Raw genomic sequence first — 24,673 nt, 5'->3', positions numbered from 1 at the left:
CATGTGTCCCGAAGGACACATTTACCATGTGCATGCCACAGCCTCCAAATATCCTTTTTACTCTTGAAGTGACAATGCATTGGGGGTGGAAAATGTCAATCAGATAACTGAGAGTCCTTCCCCAGGGGCCTCCCTGGGAAGCTCCTGCCATCATCTGCTGCAAAAGCAAAGGGGATTTTTGTTGGCACTGTGGACTGGAGTTAGGTGAATGGAAAAAGGACTGTTGCCATCTATGAAGCCGAGATCACCTTACACGGAAAAATCAAGGACCAGTCTTACAAAACGAATCCATGTCAGTGGGAGCCTATTTCTATACACTGATGGAACTGGCAATACGTCAAATCCGAAGAAACGCTCTCACTTTCCAGCTAACACAAAAGAGTTGTTCTAGAGTATCAGTGGGAGGAGTAGGCCCTTTCTTTGTGGATCTTAGTACCATTTTGTTTCTAAGAAAGCTTGGAGGAGAGCCTCTCCATTTGTGGAGATTTTCCATATGCAATAATTCCACAAATATTAAATATTCCATTTTTTGCTACTGAACATTCAGCACACTCTACAGTATAAAAGCCCCTTTTCATAAAATGCCTTGTATTAGGTGTAAATGCTCAACTTTAAAAATTTCAGCTAGAAGTGGACTTCCAAACTCCAGACTTACTGTCTAAGATTAAATGTAGCATGGGTGTCACTTGAAATTACTTTTCAGAATGCAGTCTGCCTAAGCAAGTGAGATAAGACAAATCTTTCTGTCCCCACCCCCAAGCAAGTGGTATTTTTAAGAAATGGTATTTTTACAATATCTTTTTAAAGAAATGCTAAGATGTGCAGAAAGAAAGAGGAAGGTATTCTGAGACTAAACAAGTAGTCATCTGTACAAAATCAGCCTGAAGAGGGTGGATTGCCAGGCTGAGCAATGTGATCTCACTTTAGTTTATTTAACTTCCTTTTATTTTTCAGACAATGGTGAGTTACTGAGTGGGAAGAGTAAAAGGCACCTTTAAATACGATCCATGTGCTGTCTCCAGAATGAAAGGTGCAAGCCCAGAGCTTTCTGCCAGCTCTCTAGGAAAGGAGAGCATTTTCCTGCCTCGCCCCAGTGGTTTCCCAGGAATCCCACCCATCACCAGCACAATGCACCACAGCACAAACGCCTTCCAGATGCATCTCTGCTGACAGTGCAGACTTGCTACTGTGGGTCAAACTGCCTTGAAAGGTCTGGGTCCTCTGCAAGCTGCAAGGTATGAAACTGCATCTACAAAAATCCTTCAATTCCAAGTCAAGGGCCCCTCCTGACAACCTGCACTACTTCTGTCATCTTTGCCACACTGTGCAATGGAAGACTTCCAAGGACTGTCAGCATAATATTGTCAATTTTTATGCCATGTATTTGCAAGTTATTATATAGAATTTGCTATTTACGTGCGAGGTCTTATTGCTCAATATTTGAGCATTTGTACGAAATTAAAAGCTTCGGGGGGGGGTTCTGCAACAAATAGCTAGTTTATGCAGATGCCTCCTCATAGCAGAACTGGTAAATCTTTGAAAACCGAAATCAACATTTTCATTTTGTTTGCATTAGCAGGAAGACTTCTGTTGTAATTGTCCCTTAAAAAACTTCAGATTTCATGGAACATACTAGTGCCCTGAGGGCAACCAGTAAAAAACTTTACCAGAACTGGGTCCAGCTGCAGCTGAGATGGGCATTGCTGCTCCTCGCTGTACTGCACCATGCCAGCATGCACGGGGAGCTGCAGCCCTGCAGCTCCTGCCCACACCATACCTCTGTTGTGATCTGTGAGAGCTAATATTGTGTAGTTTCCTGGGTTTCTGCTAATTTTATACATTACACTCCTTGACGTATTCTTTGCGCTATTCAAGCCTGACTGAAAGCCCACTGATGTCTCTCTAAGTCCCTCCACTGGACTTCCAGTTAATTGTAGCCTTTATTTAAAGATACTACTTCTCTTTCAAAACCTCTGCCACAGGAAGCTGATGCTTTCTAACTGCCCAGTTAGTTTACAACATACCCTTTTCTATGTACAGAACTAATGCTGCATATATCCTTAGGCTGGATCAACATATCCCTGAGGACCAGCAACATCCAGTCCCTACCCAGTACACATGAGAAAGTAAACCTATCTCTCAGTATGGGATAAAACCTTTTCATCTGCCATAAATTAAGGATAGACTCTTGCTTACTTAGAAAGTCACAATTTACACATGAAAATGCATACACACACACACTTGTTCTATCTATCTATTGAATAGTATTTGGTTGTGCAAAAAGGAGGTCAGGAAATCCCTGGGTTTGGTGGGGGGATTGGGCTTTGGGGTTTTGAGCAGTGGTGAGCTATCTTTGCATCTTATTTTTTCACCATGATCAACTTTTTTCCTGTTTGAGAATCACACTGACACTTCACATAAATCTCTTCCCAGCTGGGTTGCAGTTTGAGGAACTAATAAAACCTGAATCCAAATTTTCTCAGCAGGTTCCCAACTATATAGAGCTGTAGTTGTACAGAGATGTACAGAGCTACATGATTGTGATGACAAGGTGGAGTGCTTATGGGTGAGGATGAGAGGGAAAGCCAATAAGGCAGCTATTGTGCTGGGAGTCTGTTATAGACCACCCGACCAGGTTGAAGAGACAGATGAATCATTCTACAAGCAGCTGGCAGTAGTCTCAGAATCGTGTGCCCTTGTTCTCATGGGGGACTTCAACTTTCCAGACGTCTGCTGGAAATGCAACACAGCAGAGAGTAAACAATCTAGGAGGTTCCTGGAGTGTGTGGAAGATAACTTCCTGACACAACTGGTAGGTGAGCCAACCAGGGGAGGAGCCTTGCTAGATCTACTATTTACGAACAGGGAAGGACTGGTGGGAGGTGTGATGGTCGGAGGCCGTCTTGGGCCTAGTGACCATGAAATGATAGAATTCTCAATTCTTGGTGAGGCAAGGAAGGTGGTCAGCAAAACCACCACTATGGACTTCTGGAGGGCAAACTTTGGCCTCTTCAAGGCACTGGTTGAGAGAGTCCCTTGGGAGACGGTCCTGAAGGGCAAAGGGGTCCAGGAGGGATGGACATTCTTTAAGAAGGAAATCTTAATGGCTCAGGACCAGGCTATTCCAATGCGCCGCAAGACAAACCGCCGAGGAAAACGACCGGCCTGGCTGAACAGGGAGCTTTTGCTAGGAGTCAAGAAAAAAAGGAGAGTTTATCGTCTCTGGAAGAAAGGACGGGCAACTCGGGAGGAGTACAGGGATCTTGTTAGGTCAGGCAGAGAGGAAATTAGGAAGGCAAAAGCTCAGCTAGAACTTAATTTGGCCACTGTTGTAAGAGACAACAGAAAATGTTTTTACAAATATGTTAGCAGTAAAAAGAGAGCCAAGGAGAATACCTATCCTTTAGTGGATACAGACGGGAACATTGCCACCAGAGATGAGGAAAAGGCTGAGGTACTTAATGCCTTCTTTGCCTCAGTCTTTAATAGTGAGACCAGTTATCCTCAGGGTACTCCGCCCCCTGAGCTGGAAGGCAAGAACAAAGAGCAGTAGATACCCCCCATAATCCAGGAGGAAATAGTTAGTGACCTATTACACCATCTGGACACTCACCAATCTATGGGACCAGATCCATCCAAGAGTACTGAGGGAACTGGTGGAGGTGCTTGCCAAGCCACTCTCCATCATCTATCAGCCATCCTGGTCAACAGGGGAGGTCCCAGAGGACTGGAGGCTTGCCAATGTGACTCCCATTTACAAGAAGGGTCGGAGGGAGGATCCGCGGAACTATGGGCCTGTCAGCCTGACCTCGGTACCGGGGAAGATTATGGAACGTTTTGTCTTGAGAGCACTCACATGGCAAGTCCAGGACAAGCAGGGGATCAGGCCCCAGTCACCATGGGTTCATGAAAGGCAGGTCCTGCTTGACCAACCTGATCTCCTTCTATGACCAGGTGACCCGCCTAGTGGATGAGGGAAAGGCTGTGGATGTTATCTACCTGGACTTCAGCAAGGCCTTTGACACTGTCTCTCATGGCATACTCCTTGAGAAGCTGGCGTCTCATGGCTTGGACAAGTGTACTCTTCGCTGCTTGAAACACTGGATGGATGGACGAGCCCAGAGGGTTGTGGTGAATGGGGTGAAATCCGGTTGGTGGTGGGTCACAAGTGGTGTTCCCCAGGGCTCGGTGTTGGGGCCAGTTCTGTTTAACATCTTTATCAATGATTTGGATGAGGGGATTGAGTGCACCCTCAGCAAGTTTGCAGACGACACCAAGTTGGCAGGCAGGGTCAATCTGCTTGAGGGTAGGAAGGGTCTACAGAGAGATCTGGACAGGCTGGATCGATGGGCTGAGGCCAGTTGCATGAGGTTCAACAAGGCCAAGTGCCAGGTCCTGCACTTCAGTCACAGCAACCCCATGCAGCGCTACAGGCTTGGGGAAGAGTGGCTGGAAAGCTGCCCAGCAGAGAAAGACCTGGGGGTGCTGGTTGACAGCCGGCTGAATATGAGCCAGCAGTGTGACCAGGTGGCCAAGAAGGCCAACGGCATCCTGGCCTGTATCAGAAATAGTGTGGCCAGCAGGAGCAGGAAGGTGGTTGTTCCCCTGTACTCGGCACTGCTGAGGCCGCACCTCGAGTACTGTGTTCAGTTTTGGGCCCCTCACTACAGGAAAGACATTGGGTTGCTGGAACATGCCCAGAGAAGGGCAACCAAGTTGGTGAGGGGCCTGGAGCACAAGTCTTATGAGGAGCGGCTGAGGGAACTGGGGCTGTTTAGTCTGGAGAAAAGGAGGCTGAGGGGAGACCTTATCGCTCTCTACAACTACCTGAAAGGAGGTTGTAGTGAGGTGGGTGCTGGTCTCTTCTGCTAGGTGGCTGGAGATAGGACGAGAAGAAATGGCCTCAAGTTGAGGCAAGGGAGGTTTAGGTTGGACATTAGGAAAAATTTCTCTACTGAGAGGGTTGTCAGACATTGGAATAGGCTGCCCAGGGAAGTGGTTGACTCACCATCCCTGGAGATATTCAAAAAGCGCATAGATGGGGTACTCTATAACATGGTTTAGTGGGCATGGATGATGGTTGGACTTGATGATCTTGGAGGTCTTTTCCAACCTAAATGATTCTATGATTTTATGATTCTGTACTTCATTTTCTACTCATAAATAGAATGAACAAGACACATATTTAGCCAAACTGCTTGCAGTGAGATACATGGACATCAGTATCTTTTTTAGGTCACACCTTGAATTCCCCTCGTTCAAATATCCCATCACAGTCCTAAAACCATAGGATTTATGTTTCATCATTTTTAAGCCATGCATAGCCGCTTTGAATTCTTTTCATTGACCTCTTGGGGTTTTTAACTTGTACAAAAAACTTAGAAATGCAGCCAGTCAGAGCATCACAATCACAAGATTTACTGTTTCCACTTCAGTTTCTTAACTCTGTAAGACAGATGGAACTCTAATGAAAACCTGTGACATCCAGAGTTATCATTCTGAAATTCAAATCCAGTAATCGAAGCTAAAATTGAGAACATTTTATAACTATTAAAGGATGGCTTCTGACACTTGTCACATACATACAGCTTCTGCTGAAGTTGGTAATAATTCTGCCGCCATTGTTAATAAGAACTTCCTAATTTACTTGGTAACTGCTGTAAGAGCTTGGTTTTCAACATATACACACCCAAACCTCAAGACCTGGGTTTTGCAGTGTCAGTGTTAACACATTGTTTTCAATGCAGAAAAAAATATCCACCAACTGCTCCTGTATAATTTTGTTTGTTACACTAATATTCAAAACACAAATATCAATAGTTAATATATTGTATTTGCCATTCCTCTCCCTAAAGAAATACTGTAAAATAGATCCCTATTGAACATCGGGAAAATTATTCGCTTGTGAAGAACAATTTGCATTTACCAATTTTCCAGCTGTGATTCTTCAATCAGCAGGAAGCAGAACATTTTATCACTGAAGGCAGATGTTAGTGAAAGGGATAGAGAATGCAAGCAATGACTCCTGCACAGCTTTTTCACTATACAGGGGATATTATCCACTTGCCAACTGCAGCTATAACTGGAACAGTCTGTTTTCCACCCCACTCCTCAGATTTTAAGTCTCTAATAAGTTACACACTCCACTTTCAGCTGCAGCCCAACAGTCCAGCTACATATAGGTCCATATGCTGGGATAATACAGGCAACTGAAAGAAGCTGCATTTCTCCCACAAGAAGTTTGCATTTAGCCCATAAATGCTACATTTGTTACATTAAAATTAAACCCAGCAGCACCATAAGACAAAGAAAGGGCAGCACAGTTTGCAATGGCCATGATTTGCTGGGCACATAAGACAGCACCAACAAAGCTGAGGAAGCAGATGGCTCCACGCATCTGCTGACAAGACAGTTCCCTCTAGTGCCAGACATGCACTGCTATTTCTACGTGCAATTTCCTATGTACTTTACCAGCACAGTTCCTTACAAATAAAAACTGCTTGAAACCTTGAGCTGCAGCTTCAATTATTTTTTCCAGCCTCCAACCAGGTAGGAGCAAACTAGAAGGAAACAGTACATGTAAGAGGCACCTGGAGCAGGTTGTTGTACCACCTTTGTCCACAGCCCTTCACCAGCCCCTTTGCCCCTGGCAACTGCTGAGCAATATAGACCCCAACTTGGCCATAGCAGGAGCACATGGCAATGGGGAACATTTTCCACTGGAAGGGCCTCAAGCAATAGCGCTAATGGCCTAAAACCACTCAGGAATGGGGAATTGGGTAAGCGTGCACAGGAATGGCTTTTTCAGCACTTCCTAGGGACATCTCGCTAGACCTGGTACAGATGAAGGACCTTCAAGAGCACATGTACTTTGCCCTAGAAGGAAGGCATCTGAGGAGGCTCAAAGCTGGCTTTCTCTGTTTTGCAAATGGCAGTATTAGAGCTGACTAAAATTTGACCGGGTCATAACCCCCGAGTGGTTTCAGAGACCCTCTCCAGCGAGTCTTTGATTTATTGTAGCCCCTCTCCCCCATGGGGTCCTATCTTAGGAAATTGCTATCCTCGCACTGCTGTCGGCTGATTTTTTCTAAGCGAGTCCACATTTGAATCATTAAGGCTCACCACAACTTAGTCTCTTGTTCTGTTCTTTCTTCTTGGTGCCGTTGCTGGTCCCTGCTCTCCAGATCCTCCTGGTAGCTCAGGTTTCAAGACACTACAGTGCAAGGGATGGACAAAATACAAGCTACCATAAAGACAACACTGAATGCACAGGCCAGCATTTACAGATAAGTCAGATGCAGAAAAGGCAACTATAGGCAGTGGCATACATCTTTTTACACAAGGCTAACAGCACCTGGAGCCAAGTATTTCCAGAGACACCATAATCTCTCACTATCCCTGTAATCACCCTTGCTTATGCAGGACCCTCTGTCCTAAGCTCGCTCCATCTTTTCTTCTGCCCATCTTTAGTGTCAATCCTTTCTTTGCATTTCCACCAGAGGGTGGCATTATTAAACATTATCAGACTTAAAAGTCATTCATGGTAAAGGAGAACACCCCAGTCTAGCAACTAGAGTCACTGATGAACAAGTCCAGATTGTGAAAAACATATTTATGAAAAGGAAGAAAAAATTAGTCACTACATTCTGCAGCTGGAAGAAACATCAATTTCTTTGAGTTTTTTTAATTTGCTTGTTATTGAGCAAATGAGAGCCTGTGGATGTTAAATTAACTACAAGCCATTTCACCAATGATTCACAGAACAAATCGGAATATCTCATGAATCACGAAGAAGAGAGACATGTTCCAATGAAAACCTTTTATTGTTGCTATCACAGTTTTATTTCAGTGCACGGAGTGGTTTTCCCTGCTACTAAAACTGAACTGAATATTATGTAAGTTGGCTGTACAGCTTGTCTTGAAGAGGACTTGCAGTGAAACAGCTTTTGCTGTGTGATGGCAGCGTGCCTGGGTCTTAGCAAACATAGAAAGAAGATTAGTAATTGATAAGCGCAAGTATTGGCCCTTTCTGTCTCGATCTGCTGCAAATACTTTGGTTTTTCTAACTAGCTTCCTTTATGTTACAACCGCCATGTGAGGAATGTGGCAGGAGAGACTGCAAAGATATGTGTTGTGTAGATGTTTAGGATAAGGCCAGTTATTTAATAAGCTTTTTAAGACTACCAACAACTACAGTGTTTGAGACTTGCAGGCACTACCGCAAAGCAAACAGAAACCAAAGCCTTTATGCCAGAATGCCATCACTCCTCTGTACCTAAACTCATAGCAATAAACATCAGACAAACTGGCCTGAGGAGACCTCTGCTATTCACCACTGCCTTGCCTTTTTTTTTTAATTCAGAGAGACCAGCCTTTAATGGGAACATCATAGTGATGGTTAGGTGACAGCTGGGAAATTTAAAAAAAGAAAAATTATATCTCAGGTATCAACTGCTCCTCAGAGTGCCAAATTTGTCATCTTCCTGTAGAAACAGCTTGGGAACATTTGATAGATTACTGAACAAGACAAAGAAAGATCCTCATGGTGTCATTTCACATTTAAGAAGAATACAAGTCATGGTTTTTGCATCAGTGATTTTTATTTTAAGTAAAATTCAGCATACAAAACAACTGTTTCTGTCATGTTTGAGGTTTGAAGTTTCAGTTCTTTTTTTATGAGGAGTTCTGAATTTAGCAGCTTTGCAAGCACAGCACATGGAAAGAAAGCAAATTAGGCTGAGGAAAATGATGGCCAATACCATTCACAGAATCACCAGTGGATACAAACAGCAGAATGCATCGGACTGGACCACTGAAAGAAAAAAAGATGTGGGGAATTGCAACTCATAGTGTTGAGCAAGGAAAACATGTTTTGGGCTTAAATCTTTTGCTCGTCAGCACAAACAGCTGTCTTAGCCAAAGGGAATTCGTACATTCAAAAAGATTGAAGTAAATTATGATTGAATCACCCGGGCAACAGCGTAGACAGTGGTTGTCTCTAAAGCTAGGAAATTAATTCACTTTCCTTTTTTAGTTCTCTGTCAGATGGTTGCAGTTTTAGTCATGCACAGGAAATATGGAATAAATTGAAAATTACAAGGAAAGGAACAGCACAACAAACAGGTGGCACAAACACTTTGCTAACGAGCAAGGATAGGAACTACAGATGTGCAAACTGCAATTCAAAATTCATTTGAACTGCAAAAGAAGAACTGCACAAGGCCTGACCAAGCAAGAAGGGGTTGGAGAGGATGGTTTGTTGAGAAATGTAATCGTTTGTCCAGCTGTGACTTTGGCAGCCTGGATCCTGCACTGATCCACACAATAGGTCAAAAACCTGATTTTTGCAATAGTTGGCTATCCTTAGTTACTGTCAGCTGCCTCTCTCCTGAGGCAGTCTCTTCCAGATGATGACTTCTCTAATAAACAGTTCTGAATCATCTATCCAGGGCCAACACTGGTATCAGAGGGAATGGCTGGTGTACTGGCATATCAGTGGTGAGTATCTCACAGCCTAGCTAGCGGGTTAGATAAACGTCTTATCTCCAGTCATTCCTTGGGCAAGACTCTTATGCATCCCATAAAATGACAAGTTAATGGTAAGGCTTCCTGTAAAAGGTGGGAGTGGCTGAAATCATCTTTTGGTGAGAAGCAAGGTTTTCATGGTTTGGGTTGTTCTGCTTTTTGCTTTTATTAAGTTCCTTTCTGTTGGTTTTAATGCACCTCCCCACCCCCCCCAATCTTATATAAAATGTTAATCTCCTCCCAGTCAGGCTAATCAGGTTTGGTCCACCTCTCTGCACTCTCACGGTTTATTTGGTCAGTGCCACATACCTGATACCACCTAGTAAAGAGGTAAGATTTTTCTTCTGCCCTTCCCCTACCAACCCGTTAGTTTTACAGCAACACGTCACTGAGATCCCTTACCCCTTTCCTCTTAACCTCGCAGTCTCCTGCCATCCCTCTTTTGTTAGTCTTTGCCAGGTTCTTCTCCAAGGAAGAGCTGAAAAAAAGCTACACTGCCATGTTAGAATGGGACCTCAGAGCTCCCCTACTATGGACTACAGTTATACTTAGTCCCTTTCACTCTTCTTTCTCTCCAAGCCATTGCAGGACCTTTACTCACAACACCTTTCATCCATTTTCTGCATCATCTCATTTGCTCAGAGATTTCTTTTTTTTTTTTTTTTTGTCTTCTCTGCAGTTTTCCTCGCAGGCTGTTCCAGGGACTCTTTTCATTGGTAGGCCATCAGAAGTTGTTTCAGGGTTCCTTTTTATCATCTTGATTTTAATGAAGTGGCAGGTATTTTTTTTAGCTTCGTTTTCTGGAGTTCATACATCCTAAGTTTTTATTGTCTGTAGCCACAACCATTCTTGTCTTTCTGCAGACACGCTCTTGCTCAGTCTCCTTACAAAGACAGACCTTCCCATTTGCTGATGCAGCATGAAATGCATTGGTATGGCAGGCTTCTGCAACACAACTGCTGCTTTGCAAGACAGCGTGGTCCAGCCATTCCTCTCCACCCCACCATAGCCACACACACGTGCCCTGACAAGGAGCCTTTGCTGCCCTACTCCTCCAATGGTAGCAGCCCAGCTTTCCACCCAAGGCAGCAAGCAGATAAAAAAAGCTGCTTAGGAAGCATTCTCTACTTGAAAGTCTTCCAAAGAAGAACTGGGCAAAAGGCAAAATGCCAAATGCAAGATAGGTCCTTTCTTCGGGCCAGTGCCACATGAATCGTGCTGAACCGGCATTCATAAGGCTGCAGACTTAATCCCTGCTAACAGTGCAATTGAAAGATCAGCATCATATCTGAATTGTGCCATGTGTGCTAAGGACAGGTCGACAGACCTCAAAAGGTTGCTGATGATGGGAAATCATCCCTTAAGCAAGAAGGGCTCTTACAGAGTAGAAGAGAAATTGTGTCTGGATTCAATTCTATTCACTACTTCATCTGGAAATCAAGAAAAATCACCACTGATGAAATTCAAAGGAGATACCTAGTTTGATGGAGTAGAAAATAATGAGTGGGACAAGATAAGCACACAGACGCATAGTGGTTTATTGAGGCAAAAACATTACAGGCAAAACTAAGAAAGAACAATGCCTACAGAGCAAGAGGTGTTTTTTTCCTGAAAAGCAGCTGCTTAAAGAAAGATTTGATATCATTGTTATTGTGGGTGAAGAGCTGAACTTGTGCCCCTAGTGCAACAACACATTAAAAAAGAGATTAATGAGGCCCTTACACAGACAAAAGAGCAGCAAGAGGAACAGCTTCTAGTTTCTGTGAGCAGAGCTGATGAAACTGGTACCAGTGTTGCCTGCACATCTGATGTTCACATCTTTAAAGGACTGCTAGTAAACTGTAGAGTAGATGTACATGATCTGCAGAGCAATAACCTGCACTGGAGGAACATCTTCCAGTGACAGATTTAAAAACCTCCACAGATGCAGCTCACGAAAGATCACTGAGAAGCTACTTCCCGTACAATTGTTTTATTCTGGCAAAACACGAAACCAATAGATCCCACATCTCACACTGTCTTCAGATCAAGCTCTTCTGGAAGAAACACTTCAGCCAAATATAAGTTATCAGGTGGACTAACAATGTCAGAGGCGTATGGGATAGCAGCGAATAGGATAACTGAACAAAAGCTATACCCATGTCTGGAGTAACACCAGAGGTTGAACTAGAAGACACATAATCTCTCCTGGACTGAGATCTATGATTCTTCCTACCCACCCAACCACCTCCTGTAGCTTTCTTGTTTCTGCTTCTCATTGTGTCTCCAGTTTCTCGTGCTAACAAGCACACAGCCTCCCCTGGTGAGAAATGGCTTTTACTTCTGCTTGGCTGGCCTTTTATGGGACACAGAGGAGAGCAGCACTTGCCAGCTGCTAGCACAGCTGTACCGCTGGTGGGATTCAAACCCATCCCATTTGACTAGCACATGCCCTCTGTGCTCTTTTCTCCCTTCCCAAGATCCCCCAAAAGACAGATAGGGCCTACTGCACTCTCAGGAGAAATTCATAGAAGCTGCTAAGTTTCCTGCTGTGACAAGAACCATGGTAAGCCTCAGCACCCTCTGCCCTTCCACCACACATGCATGCATGCGCACACCCTACTACTAATGCGATATTTTGACCACTATTACCATTTGTGCCAGGTCAGTGGAAGGAGGTACATTTGCTGCCTATAAAACCCGCTACAGGAGACACCAAGCAAAAAGGTAGCGTGAATTAACATGCCTTCATTTCTTTTCTTAGCAAGATAAGTAGGAGTTAGGAAGATCAAACAACAACGAATAAAAGGAGCCTATCCTACACTAAATCTGTACAGTTCTTTTCTTCTGCAATTACATAGCGTAACTTGCAAAATCAGTTATCTGGCAGAGAGGGACTAGAAACACACCTCCCACACACCCACCAAGTGCATTCCTCCTCTCTGCTCACTAGAGATGATCCTTTGATTATTTTTTTCTGAGACTAAGATGCATTTTACAACCCATAAGAACAAACAAGGTTTCTGTTGAATGAGAGCTGCTTAGTGACACCTACTTTAATGATTATTGGATAAGATGAAGCTGCTTTAACTCAGTAATCAGGCTCTCAGTGGAAACTTTGCATTTCCTCACACATTATAAGAGGTGTTTAATTTTATTTCTGCATTTAAGGGACCACCTCTGATGAGCATTGAGGAGAGAAGTACTTGTGATACAATCTGTAAGGAAGTACAAAGTTTCCGTTAAGAGACACAGCTACCTAGTGACATCTGCTTTTTGCAGCTGCTGGATATCGCTGTGGAGGCAGCACCTCCCTGACAGAGGTACCTGGGGAGAAGCAAGTGATTCTGTACCCTTAGAGCAAAGAAGCTTCTTCAAATCATCTGAGAAGAAAGGAAGAGAAAAGGTAAAGTTCATAAAATTCAGTAGCTGAAACAGTTGTGTATCATGTACTCTCATTGTGTATGTGACTGTAATGCTTTTTCATTGACCTTTTGTTGCTGCTCAGGTAATCTTTAAAGCAGTTTTAAGAAATCCTGCATAATCAGAAGTGGGTGTATGTGCATTCTGTGAGCATATGTTTTCAATTTTAAGTATTTAAGTATATTATGCTGAACCTAGATTAGATTCAGGTATGTCTAGGTGCAGGTGTTGCAAAGCTGTCATCTCTAGACCATTAGCGTCAAACAGTTTTGTCCCTGTGACTTGTAATTCAGATCAAATTCATCTCTGTATATAATAGAACAGAACTGTAGGCTGGAGAGGTGTCATGCCTGGGACTACACACAGTAGGGGTCAGGTTAACGATAGTCAATGTTTGTTGTTACGTGGCAGCAACATACAGTGCAAAGACAGATAAAGCAACGAGATTCATTTTTCTTCTGCTTTCCACTCATAAAAATAAAGAGAAAGGGGAAGGACATAACTCAGGCTTAGAAAAATTCTGGTATGTTAGGCTAAAAAAATGATACCTGCTGTGATGTGAATAACACACACAGTAATATATCAGCAATATATTTGCACTGTGTCCAAGTTACTTACCTCAAAGTAACATCACTTAAAACTGTCTCTGCCTATTAGAAAAGAACATATATACGAACGTGACAAATTCCTGTTATTCATTTAGCCACTGAAGACAGGAGGTACTGAAAACTCACGTCAGCTTTCAGTAAGCGTAATTTCATTAGAAGGAAGAGTCAGATGCATTTTTATTACTGTCTGCTTATGGTGATGTTTGCCCAATTGGAAAGGCACGTGTAATCCTGAACTGCTACGAATAGTGGCTTTGCTTTTTTACTTTATTCCACACAGGATTTATCCCTCTCTGATTTGCTATCTGTGGTCCATACCTTTCATTCCTATTTGCTTTCCTCTCCACCATTTGAACAGTGTTCTGCGTGCTTGACATCCAAGTTGTACAGTGTTGCAAGGACTAAGCACATGCATGTTAAGGACAGTACATTTTGCAAGTGTGCATATGCGTCCCATAATGCTTAAATAGTGTTTGAGAACCTGTAATGGGAAGTGCGCTGGAACTGCAAGTCAGTTGTGGCTAGTGATTCAGGCTTGCAGAGTAACCACACGGTCTTCACGCACTGGAAGTCACTGACATTTTTATGTTCTTTCCTTCTCAGGAACTGGGGAAAAAACATGAGGTCTTCAAGTACAGAGTCATTTGAAGTTGAAATCTCAACCTCATATGACTATTACGAAAATTATAATGATGCTCCAAAACCATGCAGTAAGGAAAACGTCAAGAGGTTTGCAGCCTCGTTCCTACCTGTTCTGTATACCCTAGTATTCCTGGTTGGGCTCATGGGAAACACTCTGGTCATTGTGGTCCTCTTCAAATACAAGAGGCTGAAGAGCATGACTGATGTGTACCTGCTAAACCTCGCCATCTCAGATCTGCTCTTTGTTTTATCCTTGCCGTTCTGGTCTTATTTCACAATAGACCAATGGGTTTTTGGAACTCCCTGGTGTAAAATCATTTCGTGGATCTACCTGGTTGGGTTTTACAGTGGGATATTTTTTATTATGCTTATGAGCATAGACAGATACCTGGCAATTGTTCGTGCAGTGTTTTCCGTGAAAGCAAGGACTGCCTTCCATGGCTTGATTACTAGCCTTGTTGTATGGCTAGTAGCTCTTTCGGCCTCAGTTCCAGAACTTGTATTTAGAGAATCTTTTAACGAACATAATTATACTACCTGCAAGCCAAGATATCCAGGCAATTTCACAACATGGAAAATTTTTTCCACTTTGGAAATCAACATTTTAGGGCTCCTAATCCCTTTTATAATTATGACATTTTGCTACTCCATGATCATTAAGACATTAGTTCACTGTAGAAATGAGAAAAAGAATAAGGCTGTGAGGATGATCTTTGCTGTCATGATAGTGTTTTTCTTCTTTTGGACCCCTTACAACATTGTTATTTTCTTACAACTGCTGGAAATCATGGGAGTCATTAGAGACTGTCAAGTGAGCAGGAATCTGGACTATGCTTTCCAGGTAACGGAAATCCTCGGCCTTTTTCATTGTTGCCTCAATCCAGTCATCTACTTCTTCATGGGGGAAAAATTTAAGAAGTATGTGAAGATGCTTTTTAAGAACTGGTGGTTGCCTGGAGATATTTGCAAGTGGTGCGGAGTTCACATCACTTACCACACTGAATCTACTAATTCATTCCACACACAATCTACGGGGGATCAAGACGCTCTGTAATGTGTTTCAGACCAGCCACTGAACTCACCAGCAAGCAAACTGACAAAAGCAGTAACTTTGAAAAGCTAAGCAAATGCACGTGCATTTAACAATAAGCTAGTGCCAGATAATTACTTACTTCAGCTTTGATTTCTGCCTCTAGATTTTCTGAATATTATGACAGAAGGTGTCTTAGATGTGAAACGTGGGAGATGGACATACAGGTTTTATTGGCTGCAATTACAAATCACTGCTCAGATGTAACAGCAGCCTCAGCTGTCTGCAAAGCACTGTGCCATGCTGCTGCTTTTTCACCAGCATCAAGACAGAGGTTAGCCTGCACGGAGGGGCAGAGGAGAGACGTGTCATCACCCTGTCCATTTGAAAAATAATTCATTTATTCAAGAAGGATGGTTATTACCATATTTTTTTATTCTACAGCTGATCTGTGTAGAACTTGTTCACTCTGACTCTTAGCAAGCTATTAACAGTACCTGCTACTGTTAAGTGTTTCATCTCAGGATGAAAGGATACACCCTTTGTCATTAAGAAAAAGGACACAAAATATATTCTTTACATGCACAAAGACGCAAAGCAAATGCATTATATTGTGTTATAGACACACTTTCTCTTAGGTATCCAAGCTGCCACATATGCCTATGTGTAGGTCTATATATAGGCATTTTTAATTACTTTATCACAGTAATTCAGGATATCAATTCTGTATTTTAATTAACATGGAAAATGTTTAAAATATTTTTGAATAAAAGTGTTTTTAAAAACTTACTTTCTAGCACATGTGAATAAATTTGAAGCATCTTGGTTAAGAGTATATCTTTTAAAGTGAATATTCTTTGTTCCAAAAGTACTTAACCCCAAGACTCAATTTTTCATTCATTGGAGATGTATCTGGCAAAACAAAAGAAGGTAAAAACAGAGATCGTGTAGAAATGGTCTGTCATAACTTAGAAACATGAAGAATCCTAGCAAAATGCTAAGAGTGTGATGCCCCAGTAGCCACTCAGAGATCTACATGATACTAATCAGAGGTCTGGAAGAAGAAGGAAACTCACACAGCAATGTTTAGATTTTGGCATAAAAATAATTTTAAAGATGCAAAAATCAGTAATGTGGTAGCAGACTGTCGTGGTTTAACCCCAGCCAGCAACTAAGCACCACGCAGCCGCTCACTCACTCCCCCCCCACCCAGTGGGATGGGGGAGAAAATCGGGAAAAAGAAGCAAAACCCACGGGTTGAGATAAGAACAGTTTAATAGAACAGAAAAGAAGAAACGGATAATGATAATGATAACACTAATAAAATGACAACAGCAATAATGAAAGGATTGGAATGTACAAATGATGCGCAGTGCAATTGCTCACCACCCGCCGACCGGCACCCAGCTAGTCCCCCCGAGCGGCGATTCCCCGCCCCCACTTCCCAGTTCCTATACTAGATGGGACGTCATATGGTATGGAATACCCTGTTGGCCAGTTTGGGTCAGGTGCCCTGGCTGTGTCCTGTGCCAACTTCTTGTGCCCCTCCAGCTTTCTCGCTGGCTGGGCATGAGAAGCTGAAAAATCCTTGACATTAGTCTAAACACTACTAGCAGCAACTGAAAACATCGGTGTTATCAACATTCTTCTCATACTGAACTCAAAACATAGCACTGTACCAGCTACTAGGAAGACAGTTAACTCTATCCCAGCTGAAACTAGGACACAGACAAAGTAAGAGCTGAAAAATACATACTGGAAAATATTTCTGGTGTGCCTTTTTGCTGGATGACAACCATTCAGCAGGAAGACTTATTTTTCTTAGGCTGTCAGTAACAAAGTGCCTGCTCACCATTCAGGCATGGCTGCAAAGAGCCGACAAGACATTAAAATACATCAGGAAAGGGCTGGAGAAGAAATGTATAAATATTGTAGTGCCATTGTTCTCATCACTCTATATAAGAAATGTAAGTGGAAGCTCACCTCCATGTGACCTCTCTCGTGATACAAGACTGAAAATAAAAAGCAGCACACTGAAATAATCATGCACACACATATCCATCATAATTAATTTTGGGAATGCATTACCATTAGCAGTTTGCTGAGGCTGACAAGCAAGGATCTGCATTTATGCAGATAATGAGAATAGCTGTGGAAGACATCGCTTGCAGGAAGAAAGTGTCTTCCTTCCCAAGAAAGAGACTATAAATTCTTACTACTCAAAACCTTACCAGCCACTGAGTAAATCAGTTAGGAAAAACTGCTGCAAGGGGTGGGTTAAGCCATCCATCACCTATTTTGAAAATGAAGAGGAAGACAAATTGCAAGTGTCAGGTGCTTCAAAGTCTCACAGATGTCACTGAATCCAACAACATGTCACTCCCAAGCCAGCACGGCACATTGTCCTCACAGATGTGATACTGATGGTGCAGGCACTGTGAACTGCTGAGCTACTCATCAGCCAAGTGCACAGACTAAACTGGAAGCCAGACAGTGTACCGCAGTTACTGTTTTTCTTGGTGCTACTCTGTGATCCTTCTAGTCAGTAAGAATAAATGGGTCTTTTTAAGAAATCTTGCCTTCCAGATCAGGGGAAGGGCTGCCTGTGCTGTCCTGGCAAAAATGATGCTCAACAAGCAAAAAGCAAGCTGTAGGCTCTTGATGACCGTGAGATAGGGGAGGTCTGGGGCTAAGAGCGGTGTTGAAGAATGGCACCAAGATGGCCAGCAGCTCACAGGCTGGTTCAGCTCTGGGCACACACCCTATGGTGGGAAAGGACGACAAATCTGCTCATGTGTGGAATTAACGGGCCGCACCCAGCAGCCCTGCAGCATTGCCATAAATGGAGCTAGTGTAAAGCCCCTTTTCCACACAAAACTCAAAGGTGCCTCACAGCCTGTGCACATGTGACTTAGGTGCAGAGGGTGCCTGGTGCACTGGTGAAAGCTGTCCTTGTTTCTCTGCCCAAATAACCTCTTCCAGTCCTCCCAGTAATACTCACAGCTACAATGTGTGTGCTGGATGAGCAACGAAGCTGAAAGTTGTGCTCTGAGCAGCTTTGCTGAATTGAGTGCAAGGGGGAGCTCACCTTTAAGCGATGGGCTCAGGAATCCAGGTCCTGGGACTGGAGCTCATCAAACCTGGGTGGCTTCCTCCTCTTTCACCTGGAACAAACCCTCCTCTCCCATGCACCAAGCTACAGTGGATAATGCTACTCCCCTCTTGAGAGAGGGCTTTGAAACCTGCTGATGAGAAAGGACAAGAGAATAGTATTAATACAGACAAAAATAAAGCAGGGATTTTCAAAATGTCAGTTAACCAAAGGTGTCATTTTAGCTGAACAAGAGTTTCCAAGCAATGAATGATGTACAGACCTATTGAACCATGAAAGAGAATGGATAGACATTTGAGTGAAGCAAAGCTGACTCATTCTTAAACCCACATTTTTACATCAGGGTTCCTCGGAAGGCCAGCCTGTGTCCTCTCTTCAGTTGTGCTAAGCCGCCATAGAAAGGTAGATGAGGGGGAAAATCAGCTTAATTATATTAAGTACAAACAACGCTGAAAAGGTAAAAACAAGTTGGTTGGTTTATTTTCATATAGTGCTTAGGCCACCACAGTCAGTCCCTAAACAGAAAGCTGAATTACACACTTACCTTTTACTGTAGAAGATGGCTTCATCCCTTTTAATTGTGCAGAAGCATCATGGTTGGCAGCCTCCTCCCAGTCTGAGAGCCAGCAAGGAATTGCTATTCTCCTTCCTATACTATCACTGCTTGCTACTGTCCCAGCACCAGCTCTGCACACCTGATCTGAAGGAGAGTACAATTTGACAGGCACCACAGTGCTCCTCTGTTACCAGGATGCTTCCAGTCTAAAACTGCCAGCAGGGATCTACACTCACACATTTTCCTCCAAGAGCTCTTGATGGTTTCCAGTTTTATCCAACACCTCTCTCTCAACATAGCCAGAGACCAACCTCATCAACTCCCATCTTCTACACAAATATCTCCATTTGACTTGATTTACAGTTAGAAATCAAGGGTCATTTAGTAATGTCAATCAAAATCTTCATTAAAATGGTGCTTAAGGCAATGCCTACAGAGAGCTCAACAGGACTTTGCTACTCCAGGCATGAAAGCAGCTTTTAAGTAGGAGACTGGAAATGAATAGTCGATATAACTGTGGTGAGATTTCTAGCATTTGGATAACTAGTAAGGCCATTCAAAGGCGATGTGATGCTGGTCATATCTGCAGTCATCTTATTGTAACACAGCAATGATGTACACAGGTGCCACTGGCAGTCATGGAAAAATCACCCCTAATGGAGCAGGCACTATCAACGAGGAGACACCGAGTTAGATACTTCCAGGATTACCTTCTTTTTCACAGTCATCCAGCAGCAACACCCATCAGAAAAATCAACAAAATCCCATGTTATGGGACAGTCATTGAGTCAAAGACACTTCTCACAGAAATGAGGCTCAAAAGGGGAAAAGCCATCTGTCTGTTCCAGACCAGCAAAATCCAAGTCCTCTGCCAACTCCTTGATGGAGCACTGGCATGACTGACCAACACTGCTGTTCTCTTTCCCTTGGCAGAGTATATCGCTCGTGCTTGCCTCAAAAGAAGACTGCTCACAGGCCACACGCAGGCTTTGATCTTAATTTATTTCTGATCCTCCCCTGAACTCTCAGAAATGGTAGTAGCATGCATATCTCTACTGAAAAGAGTAATTAATGTCTTCTCTTCCACATCACTGGCCACTTGACCTTATTTTTAAAAAGCTGCTGTCTTATAGCTAGGGGAGCTGAGGCACAGAGCAAGAGCTCAGACATTATGAGCACAATACACATTTTTGACCGAATCTCAGGTCCCTCCTAGCTCTCCTTGGGGAGGATTTGCACTTCAGCCTGGTGAAGGGGACTCCAGATAAGAGCCACTCACACTGTGCCCAAATCTGGTAGCCAAATCTGAGATGGCCCAGCCAGGAAAGGCCCCATCTGGATCCAGGTTCTGCGAGGAAGACCACAGGTTAATGTGAAGGGTAGCTGGAGGTAAGTGGATGAAGATGACTAGCTAATGCCATCTTCGAATAAAAGATGTTCTTTACTGGCACAGAGGGTGTTGTCTGTCTTAAAAGACCAGACAGCAAGGATTCAGGTTTGCAGGTGGCTGAAAGAGAAAAAAATTAATCCTCTGTGTAAACACAGCCCAAATACATGATTGATCAAAGCATCATACTCATTTAGGTTTTGTGCTGTTTTTTTTTTTTTTATTTCAAGTCATCTTGGAAGCGTTGAAGTTTCTCTGTGTTTTAGTTTCTTGTTTCAAAACGAGTAAGAACATGCATTCAGTATATGTAGCTCAGTAACTGCGCACTGCAAGCTTTTTGTGATTTCAGGTGTTGCAAAATAAAAACTATTAAGGCAGTAAGTATGTTTTAAAATTCCAAGAAGATGTTTGTTCCCTTGCTTTTGCTTTTAACAACTATAGCAAGTAATCAAGAATCTGATCTGCAAGAATCTGATCTGTTTCCGCAGATGTGAAAACCTCATAAAAGGTATTCTCGGTGCTGCTAGCAACCTGTAAGACAACAAAGACTGAATGAAGATTGACATTATCAGATCCACTTTTCTGCTCAAAAGATGCCAGTGGCATTTAATGAGCATTTTCCGAGAAGTCCAAGCAACCAAGTTCAGGAAGAGACTTTAGTACCTGGGACAGTGATTGGAACAACGGGTGGACATCCCTGCATGAAAAAGTGTTATTTGTCTCTTTTGCACAGGGACTTTGCGCTCCTTAAAATATCTCCATAGAAGTATTGTGGTTTGGGCAGGTAGATTGAAGAGAGGGTCCCTCCCTGACTTTTAACCTGTCACCATTGCAGACAAATAGAAAGAATAGTACCAGCTAGTAGTAACACAAAAGTATCTTAATCAAAGCGAAGAAAGACCACAACAGATCTCTGTACTTGCTCGTAACTGGTAAACTGAAATTTGACAAGTAAGACCATGACCGCAGACCAAGTGACTTGCCTTTTCCGCTACCAAAGTATGTGGGAAAGGTGTAAAAAGCACGTAGAGAAGAAAGAAAAGGATGGTTTTTCCTGTTGCTTACACCCTTGTTTCTCATTCACAAGCACCAGGAATGGAAAGAAAATAAGGCTGGTTGATCACAAGGAACAACGTTGCCTGCAGGCTCTGCAGACAAACAGTGCGGAGAAGCTGCAGAGCACAGGTCTGCCCTTGCTATCGAAAATCTTGTTTATGCTTTCTAGAAGAGTGAAACCCATAGCACAGGTGTCACACAAAAACCTGCAACGCTACAGAGAAGGGGCTGAAGAGTTTACAAAAGGAAAGAAAAAGGAAGTTTGGATTTAGGCTGTTTTCTCCTCAGTTCTGCTTCACCAACCCATCCTTGCGTAATGCAGATCAGTACTGGCTTCCTCTCATCAGAAACGTTAGGGAACCCCCAAAATCCCCCATGGGAAGGCTGGCTCCTATCTGCTCCTGCTCCAGCTTTTTGCATGAATGCGTGTGCCACAACCTCCTCTCCCACAGACACGGAGTAAATCCATTCATTTCCTGGCCAGCTTAAGCTCATGTTCTGCGCATGCAGTGGTCACGCAAGTGGGATGCCTGTCTTGTAACTACACTGGCAGAAAATTTTGCATTTGAAAAGGCAGTTTCATGAAAATCTGAACACTGGAAAGAGCAGATTTTTGGCAGCGGCTGCATTGGCTAACGATCAACAGTTTTTAACCTGATGCTATTGTTTGCATTTTGTTTCAGCTTCAGATTAAAACTATTTTAGAATAAGCACAGCCTATTTTTCAACATTATTGAAATAAAATATTTCATTATTTCTGCTCTGAATTTGCATTAAAATTTGATTCTGACTGGGGAATTATTTCAACAGTCCTCATGTAACCAAAAATTGTAAAAAGAACTCATGGATTTGTCTTACTTAACACACTATTTTTTGTTAACAACTTTAAAAAAATAAATCCACCACAGTAGCTTATTCCACATACCCATAGGAATGTGCCAGAATTTAGAAAAAAGCTAGTATTAGAAGCAAAATTTCAGTAAAGTGATGAATGTTACTATAGAAGACTACTAGACAGAAAAGGGTTTTTTTGTTCTGTTGTTTGGGTTTTTTTTAAATCTACTGACTTCATTCATGAGAATTTGCCTAGCAAATGAACTTTTGTTGCTTCTATAGTATAAAAAAACAACAGCGTTTTATAGACTCTATCAAAATGGGACTATGTGAATAAAATTTAAACGAATAAACATCAAAGTAGCATTTATGAAAGGTCAACTCTTAAGTGATAATTATTTAACAATTTGTGTCAGAGACTGAGAAAGCAAGGTCAGCACTAGATATCCAAGATTCTGCAGAACTCTTCTTTCTTCTTTTTTTTTTTTTTTTTTTTTTTTTTTTTTTTTTTTTTTTTTTAATTCCAGGCATGGGTTTGTACAGATGCAGGGCAACTACTAATTGTGGTGTAACAGAAAAAAGCCTACATTTTCTCTAAGGTAATTCACAATAAAGATCTCGGTCATAATATGACATGACTGAACGTGGCCTGGATTTTCAGGAGGGCACATGCCCAGTTCATGAACCATCATACCAACATAAACCACTGGGTATGTATAGGCTGCCAGATGCCTGGAAAGATGTAAAAAGAGCTCTAGAAATGTCAACTACTTCTACAGAAATAGCTGTGGAAAAGCTGATACTGCCTAACAATGGAGCAAGTAAGTAGCTAGTGTCAATGTTCATTTTGGTGACACCGCCTAAAAAACCTGCCATGTTTTCTAGACCTGAGGCCACAAGATCAGCCAAAGTTACTGCTTTGCAAAAGCAAAAGAACACACAGTAAAAAAAAAAAAAAAAAAATCAGTGAGATCCTTCACAGCAAAAGCCATGTCTGCCTGGCCAGTGAACGGCACAAGCTAGACGCGTGTACTCCAAGAGCAGTGGCTGAGGACCTAGTACGTGAGACCTCTTACAGACCCACCAGCCAGATGTGCCCTTTGAACAAAAGGGAATTTCTCCTTTGTGACAGCAGTCCCACGCAGACAGACTGTGGTGCATGAGGGCAGAATGCAACTGGCCCCAGTTGTGTTTGTGCAGACAATGGTCGTGTTTAGAAAAAAATCTCATGTTTTATTACCTGCAGCTAACTAGATGGCTTCGACTCTCTGCACTGGCTTCCTTATCATATCAGGCTACAGACTTAAACTGGGCAGAAGTAGCCCAACCATGTCTGTCACTGCCTATTGACCTGAGTTGATATGCCCAGAACAGACTTCAGCACCCTTATCCTTTACTTCTCCCTGAAAAAAAAAAAGCAGTTTTTAAGGTTCTGCTTTCAGCCTTGCCAGGGATCTCAGCCATCTCATCTCATGCATCTGCTACATAGAAATCAAGACTCTGCCCTCCTTTGTAAAACAAGGCATTTTGCAGATGAAAAGCACTACAATGAAACTAAGTATTTATTACTATAGAGACAAAAATCTGTGTACTCATTGCTAGATTTCTTGGCTTGTCTCAAGACATCAAGAACCATGCACACTCTTTTACTCACAGCCCAAAAAGTTTCACCTCCTTCCACAGAAGATGAAAACAACTTCATAATGCATTATTCTAAAAAAAAGCCTTTGGTTTTGAGCAATTTCTTCCTAACATTTCTCAGTCAAGAGGTGATTGTTGTCCTGAATCATGAAGGTTTGCAGACAAAACCCCTACTCCTTTTAGACTTGCTTGTCTGATCTACTTCACATTTTGACATTTGTAATCAGCAGGGGGTTTCACCAATTTGCATGAACATGCTAAAACAGGTAGCAGGAAAAAACTAAGTACTTCATAAGAACAGGAACATTCTTTCCAAGTCAAACCAGCATCACATTTTCGCCTCAAAAGGCATACAGCCTGACAATAAGTGAGTAGACAATAAGTGAGTAATGCCCCAAATCAAAATACACTATGGAGCACAGACCAGGGTTGTTGAAAGAGAGCTGATGCTTTTAAATAATCTCAATTCCTATACACCAGTTTGCATTGCAGCGTGTCAGATTTAGAGTTCGGGGAGGTTTTTTTGCAAACTGAGTCATGGCGAACGAGCAGCTGAATCAGCAAAGTTGAGTTTCTTCTACTGAAAAGAATTTAAAAGCACTGAAATTCCAGCTCAATTTAGGAAGAAAAAAGACTTTACCTCAAAGTTTCAGGTGCTGAAACTCAGAAAGAGATGATCAGATACTCTCACCTTCAAAGAGGAGACAGGGCTACATGGACCTTAGTCATACTCAGTACCATTATTCTTATATGAAAAAATATGCTTTTATTAAATGAGAAAAAGAAAGTGAAGACAACAAATAATATGAGCTGAGCTCTGTGTATTTTTTAAGCCCTCAGCCTCTGAGACAAAAGCATTCTCGTGTGCTACACCAATGAG

At 42.6% G+C, this 24,673-nt stretch overlaps 1 protein-coding gene across 2 annotated transcripts; it reads left to right on the top strand.

Moving 5' to 3' along the window:
• Positions 1-961: 961 nt before the first annotated feature.
• CCR4 (C-C motif chemokine receptor 4) lies at positions 962-15,996 on the top strand. Of its 2 annotated transcripts, XM_030010119.2 has the most exons (3): positions 962-1,235; positions 12,787-12,910; positions 14,139-15,996. In XM_030010119.2, exon 3 carries the CDS (start codon positions 14,155-14,157, stop codon positions 15,229-15,231), a length of 1,077 nt encoding a protein of 358 aa, XP_029865979.1. In that variant the 5' UTR covers positions 962-1,235; positions 12,787-12,910; positions 14,139-14,154; the 3' UTR covers positions 15,232-15,996. The 2 variants fall into 2 exon arrangements, with proteins under 2 accessions (XP_029865979.1, XP_029865978.1); XM_030010118.2 differs by lacking the exon at positions 962-1,235 and having other exon boundaries at positions 12,580-12,910.
• Positions 15,997-24,673: the final 8,677 nt, after the last annotated feature.

The sequence above is a fragment of the Aquila chrysaetos genome, chromosome 3, assembly GCF_900496995.4.
Source record: "Aquila chrysaetos chrysaetos chromosome 3, bAquChr1.4, whole genome shotgun sequence".
Lineage (NCBI taxonomy): Eukaryota > Metazoa > Chordata > Aves > Accipitriformes > Accipitridae > Aquila > Aquila chrysaetos.
This window is presented reverse-complemented; position numbering and strand designations above follow the sequence as displayed.